The sequence below is a fragment of the Chiloscyllium plagiosum genome, chromosome 5 (assembly GCF_004010195.1).
Source record: "Chiloscyllium plagiosum isolate BGI_BamShark_2017 chromosome 5, ASM401019v2, whole genome shotgun sequence".
NCBI lineage: Eukaryota > Metazoa > Chordata > Chondrichthyes > Orectolobiformes > Hemiscylliidae > Chiloscyllium > Chiloscyllium plagiosum.
The window spans coordinates 121288266-121310131 of NC_057714.1; the positions used below are offsets into that span (position 1 = coordinate 121288266).

The window sequence follows — 21866 nt, forward strand, 5'->3', positions numbered from 1 at the left end:
AGAAATTTGATCTCAGTGGCTGGCCTGGTACTTTTGAAGAAATCCTTTAAACAGAAATACTTGGCCTCTGACCTGAGAGATGGCTGGTGTAAGTAACAAACACCTCTCGAAATACTGAGTGAAACTGCAGCAGGGAAGTATACAGCTGTAATGAGGGAAGAGTAGAGGGTTTCTCTTCCTCAGGACAATGCATAGAAAGGGCACTGTGCAATACAGTGCACATGGAGATATCAGTCAACAGTTTCTCAAAGGCAGACAGGAGACACTGACCATTTTCTTCAATAAATGTTATTAACAGGAACAGTGGGTGTGGTAAGAATCCAGTTGAGTCGGTACAAGCAGCTAAACATTATGTGAAGAGGCGGATGGTAGAGTCTGCTCCTGACGAGAAGAGCCAAGGCTGGGTTGGGTGGAAGGTCACATCCAAAACCCCCAGGTCTTGTGTGATTGCGTGGCCTCTCAGCAATTTCACAGGGACAAGCAATGGGTTCTGGAGTAAGTCACTGAAAACAGAAAGAAAAACTTAATTGGTACAACTGTTCAAGTTCTCTCTCCCCACCTGGCACTAATTCATACCCTGTACAGTTTTACAGGAAACTGGCTCTTTGGGTCTGCTACTCCATGTTGAACAAGGTCACCAAGTCCCAGCAACCCACAGCTGAGACTAGAGGACAGTTAGGAGCAGGAGCCCTGAATGAATATCTCTCTCTGATTGTAGTACCTTTACACTTTCAGAGCAGGAGAGATCAACTAGCTCATCACTGATCGTGGGATGAAAGAGAAGGGGGTTGGGGGGGGGAGGAAAGTGAATCTCCAACCTGCGCAAGTAGCTGTGGCTAATGGAGGTGAAATGTTACCCTGAGTTACCAGTAAGTCAGAGGGTAGGATACAACACAAAGTTGAGGGAAGCATACACAGAATCTCAGCGCAAGAGGCTATTGGGCCCATTTTGCTGGTTTAGCTCTTTGGTAGAACTATTCAATTAGTCTCAGTCCCCTACTCAACCACCTGAGGCAGGCAGACAAATGGATAAAGACAAAGGCATAGTCAGAGACAAACCTGTAAACCATTCCATGGCAGACAATGACAGTGCCATCATCAGATGCTGAGGCGAACAGTGGGTAATGTTTATGAAATGCTACACCCCGCAGAGCTTTCTTGTGATGCCTGTGAGCAGAGTAAAGACATTATTAATAATAATCAAACACTCTGGTATACAGTCTCAACACTCACTAAGACATGCTATATAGTGACAGGGTGGCAGAGTTCCTCCAGCACAGGTAGTGGTCATTTGGCCCATCATTATCAAATGCCAATCTTCTGTCATTTCTCTATTTCTATCCAAATCATCATTCAATGGAAAACAAACTCTGCTGCTAGGTCTTTGCCTCCACTCTGCATCTTCCAACATTCTGTAGACTTGGGAAAGCTCTGACAGATTGATGGGGAGTTAATGTAACCCCAGTATTTAACAGGGAAGCAGAGAGAAAACCAGGAATTACAGAGGAGTCAGCCTGCCATCAGTAATGGGGAAGATGGAGGATCAGTCTTGATCCTAATGAATGGTAGAGCAGGCTCAAAGTGGGCTGAATGGCCACCTCCTGTTTTCTGCATTTCAATGTAAACTTCACAACATGGACTGGAACAGTTGAGGAAAATAACCCATCACTATATTATGAGTGACAGGTAAGAACAAACTAGGGTCAAAGTTTAAAAATAAAGGGATGTCCATTTAAGACAGAGATAAGGAGAATAAAAATTCTGAGGCGTAGAGTCTTTGGAATTCCCTTCCTCAAAAGCCAGGGGATGAAAGGTTATCAGGGATATGCAGCAATGTCCAGTTGAGGAGACAATCAGATCAACCACGATTTTATGGAATCAGGTTCGAAGGGCTGAATGGTCATAAAGAACGTTACAGCACAGGAACAGGCACTCCAAGCCTACGCTGATCCAGATCCTCTATCTAAACTGCCGCCTATTTCTAAGTATCTGTATCCCTCTGCTCCCTGCCCATTCATGTATCTGTCTAGATACATCGTCAATGATGATATCGTGCCCATCTCCGCTGGAAATGCGTTCCAGGTACTCACCATCCTTTGCGTGAAGAACTTCTCCCCTCTCACCTTGAACTCGTGACCCCTAGTTGTAGAGATCCTCCACTCTGGGGGGAAAAAGGGTCTTGCTATCCAACCTATGTACACCTCCATGATTTTGTAGACCTCAATCAGGTTTCCCCCAACCTCCAGTCTTTCTAATAAAAATAATTCTAATCTATTTTCGCACATTGATGTGTGCACCAACACTGAGAAAACACAGTAGCTCAAAATTCCCTAACCACAGGAGATGTTAGCGAGGCTGGTGGCAGATAGGAAACTCTAGCATAGCCCACCCCTCTCAATGTGGAGAAGCTGGTGTTAGACCGGGCTGTACAAAATCAAAAGTCACAACACAAGGTTATCGTCCAACAGGTTTATTCAGAAGCTCTAGCATTTGGAGTGCTGCTCCTTCATCAGGCGATTGTGGAGAATAAGATTGTAAGACACAGAATTTATAGCAGAAGTTTACAGGTGTGATGTAACTGAAATTATATATTGAAAAAGACCAGGATTATTTGTTAAGTTTCTCATCTTTTAGAATGACCATGTTAGTTTTAGTTCTTTCATATGTAAATTGCAAAACATTTTTTTAAAAAAAAGTTAAATTCTCAAGTGCATTTTAACAATTGGTGTCATGTCGGCCCAGATAATGTATTGAAGGTGTTAACTCCCTGTGAGGCTGTCTGTGCCACAATGGTCAGACTGATTTGAATCTAAAAACGGATTTATAGAATCTTACATGGATTCATGCAGTTTCAGAGCAAAGTAAAACGTAATTCTGCAAGTACAAATTCACCCCACATACTTATATGTGTATGTGTGCGTGTGTAGAAGTGTGTGTGTGTGTGTATGGTGCAATGGTGGTCACCTGTAATGTGACATGAACCCAAGGTCCCAGTTGAGGCCACCCTCTGGGTACTGAACTTAGCTTTCAGCCTCTGCTTGGCCACTTTTCTTTGCTGCCTGTCCCAAAGTCCACCTTGGAGGATGGTCACTCGAAGGTCCGAGGCCGAATGTCCCTTACCACTGAAGTGGTCTCACCCTCTCACCAACTTAAAACCCTTTACACTCACACTTTCTCTCACACACACTCTCTCACAGACTTTCATAACACCAACCCCCAACACACAAGTTTGTGGGGTGAATTTGTACTTGCAGAATTACATTTTACTTTGCTCAAAAACTACATGAATCCACGTAAGATTCTGTAAATCCATTTTTTCAATTAGAATCAGTCTGACTATTGTGACACAGACAGCCTCACAGGGAGCTAACATCTTCAATACTTTATCTGGGCCGACACGACACCAATTGTTAAAGTGCACTTGAGAATGTAACTTTTAAAAAAGGTGTTGCGATTTACATATGAAAGAACTGAAACCAACATGGTCATTCTAAAAGAAGAGGGACTTAAACAATCTGGGTCTTTTTCAATATATAATTTGTTACATCACACTGTAAACTTTTGCTATAAATTCTGTGACTTAAAATCTTATTCTCCATAATCGCCTGATGAAGGAGCAGCACTCTGAAAGCTAGTGCTTCCAAATAAATCTGTTGGATGACAACTGGTGTTGTGTGACTTTTATCTTTGTACATCCCTCTTATAGTCAACATCAAAATGGTAATAGCCAGCTTTATGTCCCAGGAGGGTGCCTTCCTTGTTCCACCAGTCAATACCATGTTAGCTGATTGTTTGGTGATAAACAGACCTGAGCATCTTGTAAGGTTTGGTAGAGAGATCCAGGTCGAACCAGGCAAGGCGACTATCGTAACTACCACAGATCACATTATCTCCTGTGAACACATTAAAAAGTAGTAAATGAGCATCCATATACAGGGTAGAAACAGTTCCTCAGCTGGTCCAAGAGATGAGGAGTGATTAAAAACCCCTTGGGTGAGGGGTGGGATTTCTCTTTGGAAGCACAGGTGATATCAACTGGAACAGAAAAGGTCAGACCTGTGTTAATGTGTTGAGTGAAACAATGACAACATATAGACACCAAAACAGGAAACCATTCAACTTCTGAAGCAAGACAGAAATTTCTGGAAAAGCTCAGGAGGTCTAGCAGCACCTGTGGAGAGTAATCAGCATTAACATTTTGGGTCCAGTGACCCTTCCTCAGAACAGAACATCTGGAGCTTGTTCAGTTCTTCAATCAACTCCATTTCTCTTCATTTGCCAAATGCCCGAAATAATCCATCACAACTTCATCAATCTTGGCTTCACTGGAAACTTGTAAAAGATTGAAGTTCAGAGTTGGTGCCAAGAAACTGGACCCCATACACAGATACTCGGATCATTCTCTGACAAGGGAGTGTTGTGATAGCTGAATGCTACAAATAGTGGTGGTTGGGGCCTGTAGGTTTACATGAAAACGCAAGTTCGATTTAACTTTCTAAGATTGCCTCTCATCCTTCTAAATTTCAAAGAATACAAACTGACCCTCCTAAACTCTCCTTAGCCAACATTCCCATGATTGCAGGAATCAGTCTAGTGAACCAACACTGCACTCCTACTGCTTTCCTGACACAAGGCGACCAACACCTTAGAGTGCTCCAGATGCAATCTCACCAAGTGGTGGGGGGGGGGGGGCGACACAATTGCAAGGGGCCCTCTTTATTCCTGTACTCAAATCCTCTCTCAATAAATGGACAGCATAACGTGAGCCTTCTGAACTGCTGTTTGCAACTGCAATTATAGATTCTCTTGTACCTGCCAGAAATGAGTCATGTTTATTTTTGCTGACCTTTCTTTTTTAAACATACCTATGAAAGTTTTTAGTCTATATTTAGATTTCTAAGTTTATGTTCATGTTTTCCTTTCAACATTTTTTAATCCACCTTTGCTGAATTCTAAAATGTTTCCAGTCTCTCAGCTTACTACTTTCTTGGCAACTGTAAGCCTCTTCATTTGATCTAATCCACTCTTTATTCTGTTAGATTTGTCTATGATCCTAATCCACTCTTTATTCTGTTAGACTTGTGTACCATCCTAATCCACTCTTTATTCTGTTAGATTTGTCTATGATCCTAATCCACTCTTTATTCTGTTCAATTTGTCTATGATCCTAATACACTCTTTATTCTTTTGGATTTTTATACCTCATAGGAAAGGTATATTTGCTGGAAACTATGCATCAATTTTTTTGTTTTACACGCTAGCCACTGCCTGTCTATTGTGATACTCCTTAGATTTGTTTCCAATTTCTTCATCTACCACAACCAATTTTCACCCAAATTTTCACCCAAATTTTCAGTTCCTTTTGTTTAAATTCAAGGCAATAGCTTTGGATTGGTATATAATTCTTAAACATAAAACAAAATAATATGATGGTCACTCTTCCCTAAAGGCTAATTTCCAATCAACCCTTTCTCATTATGCAATAAGAGATCTAAAATAGGCATGCTCTCTACTTAGCTCCTCACCATACTGTTCTAGAAAACCATCATGCATACCTTCCAGGAAGATGTCTTCCACTGTAACAGAGCTAATTACATTTATCCAGGCTGCATGTAAATTGAAGTTTACCTTGATAATGGTACCAAGGTTAAATGCACCTTTATATTCCAGAGCAATACCACATTACTGTTCAGTGGCTCATAAACAACTGTCATCAATATTTGCTGCCCATTGCTGTTTCTTAGTTCTGTACAAACTGACTCTACACCTTGATGTTCTGGTGTAAAATTTTGTCTCACCAATATTCTGATTTAATTCACTCTTAGCAGCACCATCCCCATCTCCTTTTCCTTTCCTGCTGATCCTTTCTTAATGTCAAATATCAACACTTGCCTGCCAAACTTGGTCACCCTGCATCCACATAGGGCGGCATGGTGGTTCAGTGGCTAGCACTGCTGCCTCACAGCACCAAGGACCCGGGTTCAATTCCCGCCTCAGGTGACTGTCCATGTGGAGTTTGCACATTCTCCCCGTGTCTGCATGGGTTTCCTCCGGGTGCTCCAGTTTCCTCCCACAGTCCAAAGATGTGCAGGTTAGGTGAATTGGCCATGCTAAATCGCCTGTAGTGTTAGGTGCATTAGTCAGGGGAAAATGTTGGGGGGGGGGTTCTGGGTGGACTTGTTGGGCCGAAGGGCCTCTTTCCACACTGTAGGGAATCTAATCTCTACAAAAGCAATTCGATCCTGTTGGTTTGTGTCTATTTGTGCTGTCAATTTAAAAAAACTTTGGTGCCAATGTACATGCATTCAGCTAGATTTGCCTCAATTTTATCTTTGAAAATTCTTTGGTGTTTTCACCTTATCTGACACTGACCTTTGTTTCTGCTGCCTTTGAACTTTGTTTGCCACTTTTCCATAACAACTCTTTGACCTAGGGCATGATATGACTCTTTAGATAACTGTTATGACACAGCTGTAAACTCTTCTGCTAATTAAACCAAACAACCAGAAAAGCTCACCTCGCCTCGCAATCCGTTAAAGTATGAGTGACAGAGAACTCCCAACTTTCACAGTGTAAAGGAAAAATACCAATTTATTCTTTAACTCTAAAAGTGAATATTAAACAACTATCTACAACTCTGAGCCTCCTTTCTCTTAAAGGTTTGTTATCTACCTCCCACTCTATAACAATATACTGATCCAATAAATGCCCCTATTAAAATTATGTCAACTTCATTTTCAAAACCCTATAGCGGCTATCATGTCCGGTATATGTCTTTCTCTGGCTGTAGATCTCCCTGGTCGTCTTCGGTCTTTTCTGCAAAGATGTTTCATATGAAAAAGAGTGGTTTGAATAGCAGTCTCTCTCTGGCTATCAAAATGTCTGCTTCTTTTATACCACAATCGGATTGTCTCACTGGTTCAATGTTGTCAAAATAGTAAAATTCAAATTTGATTGGGTTTTAGCACCCTGGGGCATAATTTGAACAGATTGTTTTCACAACAGTTCAAATTTAACCAAAGCAAACAAACTCGGGTATTTGTTTCACAGCCAAATGTCTCATATTTTCCACTCTCCAGTACACTGAGACTGTTAGTCAGTCACATGACAGGTGCCTGCATTTACTCTCTCAAAGATACAGTACACACCTTCAACATAACCAAGACTAGAAGATGGGCGAGGGACTCAGTTTCTCATGTTAGACTGGTTAGCAAGATCAGATCTCATGGAATACAGAGAGAGCTTGCCTTTTGGATACAGAACTGGCTCAAAAGGTAGAAGACAGAGGGTGGTGGTGGAGGGTTGCTTTTCAGACTGGAGGCCTGTGGCCAGTGGAGTGCCACAAGGATCAGTGCTCGGTCCACTACTTTATATAATTGATTTGGATGTGAATATAACAGGTATAGTTAGTAAGTTTGCAGATTACACCAAAATTGGAGGTGTAGTGGACAGAGAAGAGGGTTACCTCAGATGACAATGGGATCTTGATCAGATGGGCCAATGGGCTGAGAAGTGGCAGATGGAGTTTAACTTAGATAAAATGTGAGTTGCTGCATTTTGGAAAGGCAAATCAGAGCAGGACTTACACATTTAATGGTAAGGTCCTGGAGAGTGTTGCTGATCAAAGAGACCTTAGAGTGCAGGTTCACTGTTCCTTGAAAGTCATAGATAGCAGGCTGATAGCATGTATGAAGAAGGTGTTTGGTATGCTTTCCTCTATTGGACAGAGCATTAAGTATAGGAGTTGGGAGGTTATGTGGCAGCTGTACAGGACTTTGGTTAGGCCACTGTTGGAAGATTGTGTGCAATTCTGGTCTCCCTCCTTTAGGAAGGATGTTGTGGAACCTGAAAGGGTTCAGAAAAGACTTAAGGATATCGCCAGGGTTGGAGGATTTGAGCTATAGGGAGAGGTTGAACAAGCTGGGGCCGTTTTCCCTGGAGCATCAGAGGCTGAGGAGTGATCTTATAGAAATTTATAAAATCACGAGGGGCATGGGTTGGGTAAATAGGCAAGTTTTTCTCCCCTGGAGTAGGGGAGTCCAGAATTAGAGGGCATAGGTTTAGGATGAGAGGGGAAAAATATAAAAGGGATCTAAGGGGCAACGCTTTCATGCAGAGGGTGGTGCGTATATAGAATGAGATGCCAGAGGAAGTGGTGGAGGCTAGTACAATTACAACATTTAAAAGGCATCTGGATGGGTATATGAATAGGAAGGGTTTGGAGGGATATGGGCCGGGTGCTGGCAAATGGGACTAGATTAGGTTAGGATATCTGGTTGGCATGGACGAGTTGGACCGAAGGGTCTGTTTCCGTGCTGTACATCTCTATGACTGGAATGAGCAAAGACTATTCCTGGTCTGAGAAATTCCAATTGTGGGAAAGTAAGGAACTGAGCTGTAAGTTCAGCATAAAGTTCACGTTTTACACCAGTGGTCACCAGTAAAACTTCTGCGAGCAGACAGGAAATGATCAGAAGCAAATCAGTCACTGGCAAAGTGAGTCAAAGTGTGACGGCTGCATTGCCACATCAGTTAACAACGTGACCTTGAAACATTCCGCTTCCCCAGGTTAAATGGGTTCACTCTCAGTCTTGCTTAGCTCCGTTACAGAATGGTCAGTATCTCTACAACCGGGGCAGTCCTCCTGGACAAAACAATCAGAGAACTCACCCCCAGGATGCACAGCCATGCTCGACACCCATTTGCAGTTGGTCATTAGCTTCTTGGAGAGTTCCTGCTTGAGGAGGTTGTAGATACGGATATAGCGCTGTGTGGCCACAAAGAAGAATGGTCTGATCGGATGGAATAGGACACACTGCACCATGCCTTTGTTCTTGCGGAAGGGATTCTGACTCCGGCGCTTGCTAAGCTGGTGGATGAGGACCTGTGCGTTGCCGTTGTCAGGGACAACTGTTGCCAAGTAATCACCTTTCCCGTGCCATGTGACCTGCTTCACCAGCTGTTGAAATAAGACCCAGGAAAGAGAATAAAGTGTCACTATGAGGAAATCACACTGACAAGGTCCGGTGTACTACAGGTTTCAGTACTAGACAAACTCATTGTCATTTTGTGGAAACTCTAAATTCCCATTACATGGTGTGAATGAACGCTTCCCGATTTCACTCCTGCATGGCCTGATTTTGAGCCATGTCCCCTTGCCACACCAGAGGAAATAGCTTTTCCTTCAACTAATCGTTCAACAACTTGATATCGATCAGGAAGTCAATCAGCAGGTGCAGTTGCTTCATGGCATGCTATGTAAGGTCTCCTGAGACTAGTTCTCTGCTGTTTGGGAGATCTGTGTCGTTCTACTAGGTAGGTAGTTAAAGAACTGGAACAACTAGCTACAGCTTATACTGTACATCCTTCAGAGATCTTCAAGCAGATATAGCATCCTCCGTTGGAAACTAAATTTCCTTTTATTGCTGACTTCAGAGATGGTAGCTCAAAGCCCCTAAGGATGAAGGTGGAGCGGTGACAACACCGACGTAGATTAGGTGGAGAAACCTGCACCAGCACTGTGTTTACAATTCTGCAATAGGATGTATGTGTCACTGGCAATGCATCTAGTGTCCTTCTGAAATGATCTTGATCGAGATCCTTTCAGAAGGCAGTCAACCATGTGGCTCTGGAGTCCACATAGACCATTAACAAGTTTGTTAGGGCTTTTTGCAACAATCGACAATAGTTAATTGATCACTGTTAATGAGACTAGATTTCAATTCCAGATCTTTTACTAACTTAGTTCAGGTGTGACCAGCTGCCGTAGTAGGTGTCCTTGAACGCCGAGTGATCCGGGCCTCTGAATGACCAACAGTGACATTACCCACTACAGCACCACCTTCCATTGGCTTATACTGTTCCAGATTTATGCCAATAGATTGGCCCTAACACACACCACCCATATTGAAATGGCCCAAACTGTATACTGCCCAGGCTTTCAAATCAGAGCCACTGTGAAACATGAGCTTGACATCTCTGATATACAATGATGACTGTCTCACAGCCTGTTAACCCACCAGCTCTTTGACTGAAGTGGTAGCTGTCAATCTGCAATGCCTGCTCAGTATCAGGACAGGAACCAGAGGGACACAATAACACAAGAATGCCGGGAGAATAAAGGGACATTTGTCCCTTCAAAACTGCTCCAACATTCAATGAGATCATGGCTGATCCATCTTGCAATACCCCCATACCTTTGACGTTTTTAATCAGTAGAAACTGGATTGATCTCAGTTTTGGGGAAAAAGCAGGAAAGTGGAATTGAGGATTATCAGCTCAGCCATAGTCTCGCTGAATGGCAGGGTAGACTCAATGGGCTATTTGGCTTAATGCTGCTCCTTTTGTGGAATTTGGAATATATGAGAAAATCACACCCCACAGAAAAGGGAAAAGGGGATATATGACCACATCCAACCGAAACAGAAGACCTTGCTGCAACAATTCAGGTCAGAAAAGAACTACAGGTAGGAACGACATCAAACTCTGAGTAACAAAAAGCAATTCAAAATGTGGAAGTGTGACCTTGTTGTGTTTGATGATGAGCCGGTATCCTTTGTCAAAAGCATCTCCATCAGCAGCAGTCCATTCCACAGGTTGGACAGGCTCCTCCTCCGGTTTCTCAAATGATGCAACGAGCTGGTCCGTTGCATTATACAGCAACTTATCACCGAGGCACGGGTTAACAATGATGACAGAATGCTCACTGAAGAAAGAAAAAGAAAACATATACAGTTACTCTTTGCACAGTGAGGACTCAGATGAAGAAACAATCTGCATTATTAGATACAAATAAACAGAGTGCTGCGGAAACTCTGCAGCTCTGGTCGTATCTGCGGAGAGAAAAACAGTTAACATTTTGAGCCCGACATAACTCTTCTTCGTTATCACTTCAGAACTCTGAAGAGTCATATCAGACTTGAAGCACCAACTGTATTTCTCTCTCCACAGACGATGCCAGACCTGCTGAGTTTCTCCAGCATTCTGTGTTGCTTCAGTTTCCCAGCATCTGCAGAATTTTACTTTTATTTGGGAAATTAGATACAGCCTAGGATAAGTTCAAATAGAAACCATTCAGCTCAAGTGGTCTCTGCTGGTGTTTATACTCAATGACTTACAGTGGTCGCAGGATCCACTTTCTAACCACTCTTTGATTCACCTCATTTCCTTGTTGAATTTATTACTAACTAAACAATCATTTTGCCAAACCTTTCAGCCTTGGATTCACCAGGACATTTCACAAGAAAAACCAGAAGGGAAAACAACCTTTTTATGCTCTCGGAATACTGACTGGCTCATAATCCGACCCTAATTGTGAAAGACACCAGCAACACATCAGAAATTCAAGAGAATTGGAGGGGGAGGAGGGCAGAGCTGAATACAGTGGCCATCACCAAGGAGGTGGTGCTGGGGAAGCTGAAAGATCTGAATGAGATTAAATCACTTGGACTGGATGGATTACACCCCAAGTTCTGAAGGAGATAGATGAAGAGCTGGTAGAGGCATTACTGGTGATCTTTCAGGAATCACTGGCGTCAACGACATTCCCAGAAGATTGAAAAATGGCTAATGTAACACCCTTGTTTAAGGAGGGATGAAGGTGCAAGACAGGAAGCTATAGGCTGGTTTACCTGATCAGTTGTTGGGGTCCATTACTAAGGATGAGATTGTGGAGTGCTTGGAAATGGACAGTAAAATAGGGCTGAGTCAGCATGACTTCGGAAAGTGGAGATCACGTCTGACAAATCTATTAGAATTCTTTAAGGAAGTAATGAGTAAATTAAACAGAGAGCCTGTGGGCATGATCTACTAGGATTTCTGGATGGTCTTTGACAAGATGCCACACAGGAGGCTGCTAAATAAGACAAGAGCCTATGGTGTTAGGGACAGGTACTGAAAATGGAAAACAGGATTGGCTGATCGGCTGAAGGTAGAGAGTGAGAGTAAAGGGTTCTTTTTAGAATAGCAGCTGTCGACTAGTGGAGTTCCACAGGGATCAGTGTTAGGACCACAAGTATTCATGTTAACATTAACAATCTGGACAAAGGAACTGAGAATACAGTTGCAGACAACACAAAGATAGCTGGCTGGGCACACAGTGTTGAAGAAGCAGAAAGTAGAGAAGAAGCGAGTGTTGAGTAGATTGGTAGCTCAGGTTGAGGTTCTGGATGTAGGTTTGCTCACGGAGCTGGAAGGTTCATTTCCAGATGTTTCGTCACCATCCGGGTAACATCTTCAGTGGACCTCCACTGTACTCAATGGAGTCTGGAGGGGGGGGGGGGGGGGGAAATCCCATAGAAACTTACAAAATACTGAGAGGCCTGAATAAAGTGGACTTGGAGAAGATGTTTCCAGTAGTGGGGGAGACTAGGATCTGACAGCACTGTCTGAAGGAAGGGCTGATTCTTTAGAACAGAGAGGAGGACAAACTTCTTCAACCAGAGGGTGATTAATCCACAATGGGCTGTGGAGGCCAAGTCACTGAGTATATTTCAGACAGAGATAGGTTCTTGATTGGAAAGAGGATCAAAGGTTACAGGGATCAAGACTGGAGAATGGAGTTAAGAAACATTTCAGCCATGATCGAATAGGAGAGCAGACCTGATGGACAGAATGGCCTAATTCTGCTCTTATGAGTCATGGTCTAAGCATTACTAGTTAGATGATTGACAGTTAACTGTCAAGCTCCCTTTAATGGCTGACACTGATTTCTGAGCATTGCCTTGACTAATGAGTCAGAGAATGACTGTCACCCATTTTGCTGAGTTCAGGTGCAGTGGATGAACCTGTTCTTCCTGTTTGCAAATAACTGAGCCTTGTGTCATAATTAATGTGTATAACTTCCAGTATGCTAAGTTAGGCTTATCTTAAATTGGCTGTCAGCATAATTCTTTGCAAACACTATTTACCAAATGTTCTCCAGGAACAGAATCAATGCTGGACACTGTGTTTGTTGTATACAGACAGAGGTATATGCTGTTTTGGACTTATGGGCCTCATTCAATATACTTCCACAAGTTGAAACATCCCCCACCACCCCATCTTCCTACTGCTTCTTTTTCTATTTTCAAATATGGAGACCAAATCTAACTGCAGCCTGACAAAGCTCTGCCTCCTGGACTTAGAATGCCATTTTTAATGATTGGGTACCTGTACTGCTAGGGCCCGTTGCCCATTGACCACAGAGTAAACAAGGACTGAGTAATGCTCTCTACAGATTGTCTCCATCAAATATTCCTAGCTCAGGGACAGCATGGGGTTAGATACAGAGTAAAGCTCCCTCTATACTGTCCCCACACACTCCCAGGGCCAGTACATAGAAAGTAGGTCATTCAGCCGTTTGAGCCTGCCCCACCATTCAATATGATCCTGGCTGATCATGCAATTTCAGTATCCCATTCACGCTTTCTCCGCATACCCCCTGATCCCTCTAGCCGCAAGGGCCATGTCCAGCTTCCTCTTGAATAATTAGTGAACTGGCCCCCAACAGCTTCCTGTGGGAGAGAATTCCACAGCTTCACAGCTCCGAGTGAAGAAATTCTTCCTCATCTCAGTCCTGAATGGCGTACCCCTTATTCTAAGATTGTGACCCTTAGTTCTAGACTTCCCCAACATCGGGAACATTCTTCCCACATTTAGCCTGTCCAGTCCCATCAGGATTTTTCATGTTTCTATAAGATCCCCTCCCAATCCTCTAACTTCCAGCGAGTACAAGCCCAGTCAATCCAGTCTTTCTTCATAAGTACAATATTGGGTTAGATATAGACTTAAGATCTGCCTACATTGGTCCCAACTTACACACCCAAAACAGGTAAAACTGACCCCTCGATGTATATTAACTTGCTTGTCAGATGTTACCCCTGGATGAAGAACATAATTTTATTTCCAACAACTTTAACCTGCTACATGCTGAACACACCAATAGTAACAGTGCAATCATTCAATTAATGATTGACAGTCAGGTCAGTGTGTACTTACACAGTCAATGCCACGAGACACTGAACAGGGTTAGGATTCCAAGCGATGCTTCTCACTACCCCTTCCACCTCGATTGTTCGGAGGCAACGGCCTGTGCAAACCTCCCAAAACCGAATTGTGCTGTCATCAGAGCCTGTGGGAAGGAGTCAGAAAATTGGGAGGCTGGGGAATTAGAATGAATAACCCACTAGCACTGCACTTGACCACACTCTGCACTAGCTCAGACTGGAATGTAACTGTTAGAAAAGAGACTAAGCTGAAGCTCCACCTGTGCGTCCAACATTAAAGAGTTCTCAAGGAGATATTCAAAGAGCCTGGATTACTCAGAGTGCTTTGCTAACAGTTTGGTGCTTGTGGTCTGTGCTATAACTAAATTCTCATGCTTATAGGAGGAAGGGCATAGAGAGATTGCTGCACTGCCAAAGGTGCAGTGTTTTCAAAGATGCGGTCTGTCCCCTCAGCTTGATGTACGAGATTATATGGCACCATTGTCAAAGAAAACAATGGGTATCCGGGCCAATCTCTAATCCTCAGTCAACATGACTCAAATAGATGTAGTCACTTATTGCATGCGTGATTGTGGAATCTTGCTGTGCACAAAATGTAAGCCACATTTCCTGCATTACAAAAGTGACTAGACTTTAAGATCAGTAAATTGTCTTTAATCTGAAGTAACAGAAAGGTAGTGCATAAAGTTAGTCACAATAACCATTTATCACACACAATCCTTCAACATTTTATGGTCAAATATGTTAAACAAAATCAATTTATGGATGCATGTGTAATTTACCTATTGTAGGTGTAATATAGGCTACAATAACATTAAAAAAGCAAAATCAAATCACATAAATCATTCACCAGCCAGTGAAACAACTTGTTCTTTGTGAGCAGATGTCTGGGAGCAGACTGCACTCCTCCCCCAAATGGGTGTTTAAAAGCCACATCTTTTAAATGAAGACTTAATGGAAAATCAAAATAATCACAGAGTGAGCAAATCTCTGTGTTTACTTTGCATCCTCTGACTGTATGGAAGAGGTTTGCAGTGCTCCAATCAGAGTTCATTCCTCAACTAGACACAAACTCTCAACCTCGGAGAACTGTGGAATAACTCGATTACCTCAGTGCTGTGCAGAATGATTTCAACGGCTGGAAAGCTGCTGCTCAGAGCAGAGTGCCCACAGAAATGTTCCAGCTTCCCTTTTAACACATTTACTTCCCCTTTCATTTGTTGTTTTAAGAGCACTAACAACCAAAGATGTAATGTGGAAAAGAAAGGAATGTGTTGTTACCAGAGGCCAGCCACTGCCCGCTGGGAGAGACACTGATGCACCGCACCAAGTTAGTGTGCCCTTTGTAAACCTGTGTAAAAAGGAAAGGGGGAAGGAGGATGTGAAATCAGGAACTGATCAGTCAGACAACATGCTCGTAAACATTTAACTGCAACAGCAAAACGTCAATTTCATTCATACTCTAGGGAAGCAAAATAGGGGGCTTATGATAACACATCTGCTCGAAAAGGCCCCACTTCTAGAAAGACACTAACACAGCTTCTCAAGCCATAGCCTCCTTGATACAGAAGAATAGCAGTGTCAGAGGGTTGTCACCAAGGGAGTGTATTATTGAAAGGTTGGCACTAAGGAAAAGCCACCCTGCCACAGGTCTGCTCTGAGATAGTGCCACACTGTCAGGGAACTGCAGGAGCACTGCTCCATCAGAAGGGCAAGTACAAAAGGAACATGGCACCATGAGACAAATATTTTATATCCTGGCAGGACTAAAACAACTTGTGTTTATAGCTCCAATACATAAATTTAAAAATAAAGGGGAGAAGAGTATAAACAAATCTATACATAGATAAATAAGTAACAAGATTCAATTTAGTCATAGAGATGTACAGCACAAAAACAGACCGGTTGGTCCAACTCGTCCATGCTGACCGGGTACCTTAAATTAATCTAGTCCCATTTGCCAGCACTTGACCCATATCCCTCTAACCCCTTTATATTCACATATCCATCCAAATGCCTTTTAAATGTTGTCATTGTACCAGCCTCCACCACCTCCTCTGGCAGCTCACTCCACAGACACTCCACCCTCTGTGTGAAAACATTGCCCTTTAGGTCCCTTTTAAATCATTCCCCTCTTACCTTAAACACATGCCCTCGAATTTTTGGTATTCCTTAGATAAGATGCTCCAGATGGTATTAAGAGGATTATATAATGATACACACAAAGTTTTAAGGCCAGTAGTCTCACATGTGAATATTTTAACAGTCACCAAAAGGACCATAATCGCTCCCTTCACAGAATATGTGACAGTTGACGAGAAGTTTCTATCTGATCCAATCATGGACACTCCTGCACATTAGAGATGGAGACCCATCGATTGTATAATATAAAGGAAGGAGAAACACACCTTACATCCAAAAGCAGGGAAACTTACCTGCAGCCATTTCCTTTAACAGATCTTTGTCTCAATAGCTTACAGAAATGGGCAATAAATGCTGGTCATGCACAATTAAAAAAAACACATGGCCACTTGATGCAACCATACAGCCTCAGCTATTGCATGTTCGTGTAAAGTGAGTGCTCATACAAGAAACCTTTTACACAGAACATTTCAGTGCAAGGGCAGACAGCTCCACACACAAAGGGGCTCACCAGTGCTTGAGTGGTTGGGAAAGGCTGGAGATCCTTTGGTTTGGGAAGCTTTGGTATCAGGTCTTCAGGGTCCACATTCACCTAGAGGAAAGTCAACAAAGTAAACCTTTGTCACATTGAGCAGAACACTTCGCAGAGTCATTCTTGGGATTAGCAACACACAAGGAAACATTATTCACAACCCTTGAGTAAAACACATACTGCATCAACAGTTCATCTGACAGCTTTGGGGGAGAGAGCTACATTGTTAGAGCTGCTGCCTTTTAGATGAGAAGTTGAACACTGACTTTGGCTCCCCCTCAGCTGGGTATGAAAGAACCCACAGTAATATTTAAAGTTCTTCCCCATTCTCTGGCCAACATTCCATAACAATGACCCAATTGAGAATAACTGGCCGCGCACACGCGCATGTGAGCGCATAAACTAATCATTGTGATTCTCCATATAACAATACTATTAACTATAACAATTAACAATTACTTCAAAAAGTAAATTTTGTAAAAGGACTTAATGCAAAAGCAGGTCTCTGAAAACAACTGACCAATCTTGAAAATAATTTTAAGAGCAGCATAAGCCTTTTCTCTGGCACTTCAGGGTCCCAGAATGAAAAAAGAATGAACCTACCCTCATCTTCCTTTGTCGCGGACAGAGGTACAGATCGAGGCATCGTTCAAAGCGTTCGTGAATGAAGCGTGAAAACGCAGGCACGGCACGCAAAGATGTGAATTTCTGTGGGAGGAAGTTCAGCTTCCGTTCCTCAGGTTCCTGCTGTTCCCAGGCCAGTCTCTGCAAAAAGACAAACATCGGGCAAGCAACATTAGACCAGGTGGAATAAGGGAGCCAATGAAGCGAAGCATGCATGTTCCTGTTTCTGGGTCACTGCACACAAACGATGACTGCAATCTATGAGATCATATCCAGAGGTGCAGAGAACAATCCTGTTGTTAGGAAGGACAAACAAAAAAGAATGACTTAATCATCTAGGGCTCTTTCTCCTCAGAAACAGACAGAGTTTATAGGGGACTCTGTACAGATACAACATCTAACCTGCAACTACAGGGCTTTGTATAGTAAGGCAACACTGGAAACCTCATCTCTGCTGCTGTTTCTCATTTGCTGCTTTGCCCAGTTTGAATTTTGTGGATCTAGGAGTTCAGCAAGAGCTTTTCTTGACTACTGTCACATTGTATCTAAGAACTACTTATGTTGCACTGGTAGTTCCAGGTAGTTGGGAATAAAGTCAGAAGTCACACAACACCAACAGACCTATTTAAAATCACAAGCTTTCAAAGCACTGCTCCTTAGTCACCTGGTGTTGTGTGAAGTCTGACTTTGTCCACCCCAGTCCAATACCTGCATCTCCACATCGTAGCTGGGAATTAATAGGCGCAAGGCAGATGGCTCCCCATATCCCTACCCCATCCCTGTGTCTCCATGGCACACACTCATGACGACCATGAAAAAGACTTGTTCTAACAGTGACATGAATCAGGGAGACCATTCAGCTTATTCTTTCAAAGACAGATAAAACTTGCCATAATGTTGCATTTTCTTTGCTGTCCATTGGCTGTACAGACATTGTTACATTTTCCCAATGGTGGGGTCACATCTTCGTCGTACACACAAACCTACATTAAGGCTGCTTAAGCCAGCCAGCTGGAAGAGCACATAACCATTTAGGGGTGAGGGGCAATAGCTTATGCGCTTCTTTAGGATAAGGATGGGGCAAAAGCAATATCCATGTTCCACAAGTAAATGAGAAACAAAGGATGGGTAGGAGGAAATAAGACAGAAACAAAAATATTCAAACCATCAATGCCCCCTCCATCCAATGGGTACAGCAAGGCAGATTGCTTCATGCCTCAGGAATGTGATGTCAGGCGGTACCTGCACTGGAAGGGATGTTGACTGCCTTCAGTGGATATCCCTGACACTGCAAAATCAACAGGATACCTCCAACAGGTGACTTCTCAATGAAAGCTGTAAGCAGCTGAAAATAATGGCTATGGATAAGCATCCACCAAACATAACATTCAACCAACCAAAGGCAGCACACAGACTGGATACACCACCCAGCAGAGGAAGTAACTCCTCACCTCTTCCTCTGTTAACAAGTACTCAGGTGGCGGGTTGTAAGATTCCTCGTGCCCCGGTAGCTTCAGCTTGGGTGCAGGGATGTGCATTTTATGACGTCCCAGGATTGCATTGGGATCTTCCTTTGCCCACAGGTCATAGTACCGTGGCGTGTCATCTCGAGGCTTGCGTGGTTTGATCCAGCCTCTTTTTATTGCACTGACAAGTTTTGATACCTGTAGGACGGAAGAGAGATTAAATAGAACAGCACAGTTTTAATGCAATGGAAGCAATATGTGGACCAAAGAACAACGCTCTTCCCTGGTCATCAGTTTAAACACACTCCCTTACTCTGCTTTTAAGCAGATGAAATCAAATTTTCATTTGATGTCAAGCTTCTATTAAGAATGCCCCTAGAAAATTGATTGAAGGTGAGTTTCGGCCATTGCACTGCCTCTCTGAGCTGTAAGGCCCAGACTTCAGTCCCAGTTGCAGGACTAGAGTCCAAAAGAATCCTGCCACAGATGCAGATTAGCCAGCACACTTTGACCAGCACAGATAAATGGGCAGGGTTCGTGGCTGGAGGGGTACCTGATTGTAAAATTCCAAAATGATAATGGTTTTTGATATGAAGGCTGACCAACCAACTTTGTGGTGAGCACATGTTACATGCAAAAAGTTGAAAAAAAAGGAATGAATTGATACAAGGCAAGTTTGCTTCCCTGAAGAGAATGGAAATTAATAGCAAGTCCCACCATCGATCTACATGCTGCGATGACTCTCAACACAGGAGAAGGCCATTTGGCCTATCAGTTGATGTTGACACCTTGAAAAAGCAATCACGTTTAGTCCAACATCCCTGTAACTCTACAAGTAACTCATAATCAAGAATGTGTTCAATTCTCCTTTGAAATTACTGACGGATTCAAATTCCACCAACTTCTCAGGATCTGACATTCCTGCTCCTGACAACTCTGAATGAGTCAACTCCCCTTTAAATTATTTTGCCAATGACTGACCCAATTAGCAACAGATATAGTTTGTCCCCCTCCTGTATCAATTCCACTCTTTATATGAAAGTCTGCGTTAGGCTATCTTGTAACTCCTGTATCAGGGAGAACAATCTTTTCATATCCTGCTCTTTCCTGAAGTCCCACGCCAATGGTAATCTCCTGATAAAAACCATACACACACATACCAACACAGGATGAAGACCAACTGTAGGGGCCAATTATACCTTAATTTGAGAGAGTGTGATCGGATTTGTCTGGTTGCAGGTTGCTCATCTGTATACAATAATAACTTCAGTAAATGATGTGAAGCAATTTTGGAAGTGGTCAGTTCACACAAGTCAGGACAGTTCAAGGTCTTGAGCTAAAGTCTTAATTGACATTTCCGTGTGTGTGGGCCACCATTTATTTTAGAAGGTATATTTTTAGGTCTCAACCAATCCGAGCTGCAGTTTTGTTATCACTCCCTTACGGGTAAGAGTAAGAATCAGACAGAAGAATGATTCAACAGCCAAGGCCCAGCTCAGGAATAATCTTCTCATCTTACCTTCTCCTTCTCAATGAGCGATGGAATGAAGCTGCGCTTGTGCGCTGGACGGTTGGTCACTGGGTGAATCATTGTCTCGTGGGTGAAGAAATCAATGGAAGGCTAAACAAAGAGAAGCAGAGAGTATTCATTTCAGATTCTGTCTAAACCACACGACCACTGGAGAGTATGTCAATTCACATAAGGCCCATCTGACATTGCAATTCAATACACTGACACAGAACACAAACTGGAAACAGTAGGAAATGGGAGTGTGATGTAAGCAGGAAAGTGGGATTAGGTGGAGTGTAACATTAAAGGGTGCGGAGAGTGAAGGGGAGAGTGTGTTGTGGTTAACTCTCTTCCGTAGACCATCGGAGAACTCAGATATGCAGGTTAACTGTGTGTTTATTCAAACAACTTTAATGTTACACTGGCTAAACAGAATTCTGTCTGGCACTTGGTCCCAGATCTGTTCCATGTCTGTCCAATCCCTACCCCATGTCTGATACATACAGGAAATCATCAATCCTTACACTTGAAATTCACATATGGATACACTGTAGAAGAATAATATGTAAACAATGAACAGAAATCTTCCACCCTCAGACTTTCCTGTCGACAGGAATCCCTTTGCAGTCTCTGGTCTCCTCGCAAGGTTGATCCAGGTTTTCAGGTAAACAAGGCTCATGCCTGGGAAACTGTGCCTTTCAGTACTGCCTTGTAAGGTGTTGTCTTATTCTTGTTGAATAAAATCACATTAAATTTCGACTACAGCTTAATTAGATTGGGCAGGATAGTAAAGGGTGCAGGGAGGGGAAAGATGGCACTGGACTGGATGGGATATTAAAGGAGGAAGGCCAGACACGGGGTGGGGGTTCTGACTGGGAATGACATTGTTGGTGTACCTACAGCAAATATACTATAGTCGTTCAAAAAGGCAACTCACCCTGCTCAAGGGCAATTAGGGATGGGAAATAATGCTGGCCCAGCCAGTGATGCCTACATCCCATGAGTGAATTTAAAAAAGCATTGAAGAGTGCAGGGACGGAGGCGGCTTAGATTGGGTGATTTGGACGTCCCGGTGTTGGACTGGGGTGTACAAAGTTAAAAATCACACAACACCAGGTTATAGTCCAACAGGTTTAATTGGAAGCACTAGCTTTTGAAGCGCAACTCCTTCATCAGGTGATTGTCTGATGGAGTGTCGCTCCGAAAGCTAGTGTGCTTCCAATTAAACCTGTTGGACTATAACCTGGTGTTGTGTGATTTTTAACTTTGTAGACTGGGTGACATATTAAAGTTTATAGGGGCTGAGAGAATAGATATGGGGATGTAATATCTGGACAGGTTTCGATGGGTGAAGGATTTTAATGCTTGAGGATTTTAATCATTCAGTATCATTTCAGCCAGAGAGTTAAGATGTTGTCCGTTAGGTGACACTAGTGCAGTCAGGTTGGGGTTGGTGTATCCTGTTCAAAGACTGACCCAATATCTAAGTAATGAATCACACACTCAGCCTCGACTGATGGAACTAAATATCTTTTCTTTCTGCGAGCTGCAAAGTCTGGGTCAGTTTGAATGAGCTCCTAGAGGGCACAAAGCCAAGCTGGTGAGCC

The 21866-nt window shown here is 43.0% G+C and overlaps 1 protein-coding gene across 1 annotated transcript in view; it reads right to left on the bottom strand.

Moving 5' to 3' along the window:
- Positions 1-272: 272 nt before the first annotated feature.
- bop1 (BOP1 ribosomal biogenesis factor) overlaps positions 273-21866 on the bottom strand; it is a 168781-nt gene continuing 147187 nt past the window's right edge. The window contains exons 6-16 of the mRNA XM_043690948.1: positions 20269-20370; positions 18735-18947; positions 17263-17424; positions 16639-16719; positions 15267-15336; positions 13978-14110; positions 10525-10705; positions 8671-8959; positions 3809-3893; positions 1060-1167; positions 273-503 (exon numbers count right to left, since the gene is read on the bottom strand). Of these exons, the coding sequence (XP_043546883.1) occupies positions 350-503; positions 1060-1167; positions 3809-3893; positions 8671-8959; positions 10525-10705; positions 13978-14110; positions 15267-15336; positions 16639-16719; positions 17263-17424; positions 18735-18947; positions 20269-20370 (1578 nt within the window). The 3' untranslated portion in view covers positions 273-349. The remainder of the gene's footprint in view (positions 504-1059; positions 1168-3808; positions 3894-8670; positions 8960-10524; positions 10706-13977; positions 14111-15266; positions 15337-16638; positions 16720-17262; positions 17425-18734; positions 18948-20268; positions 20371-21866) is intronic.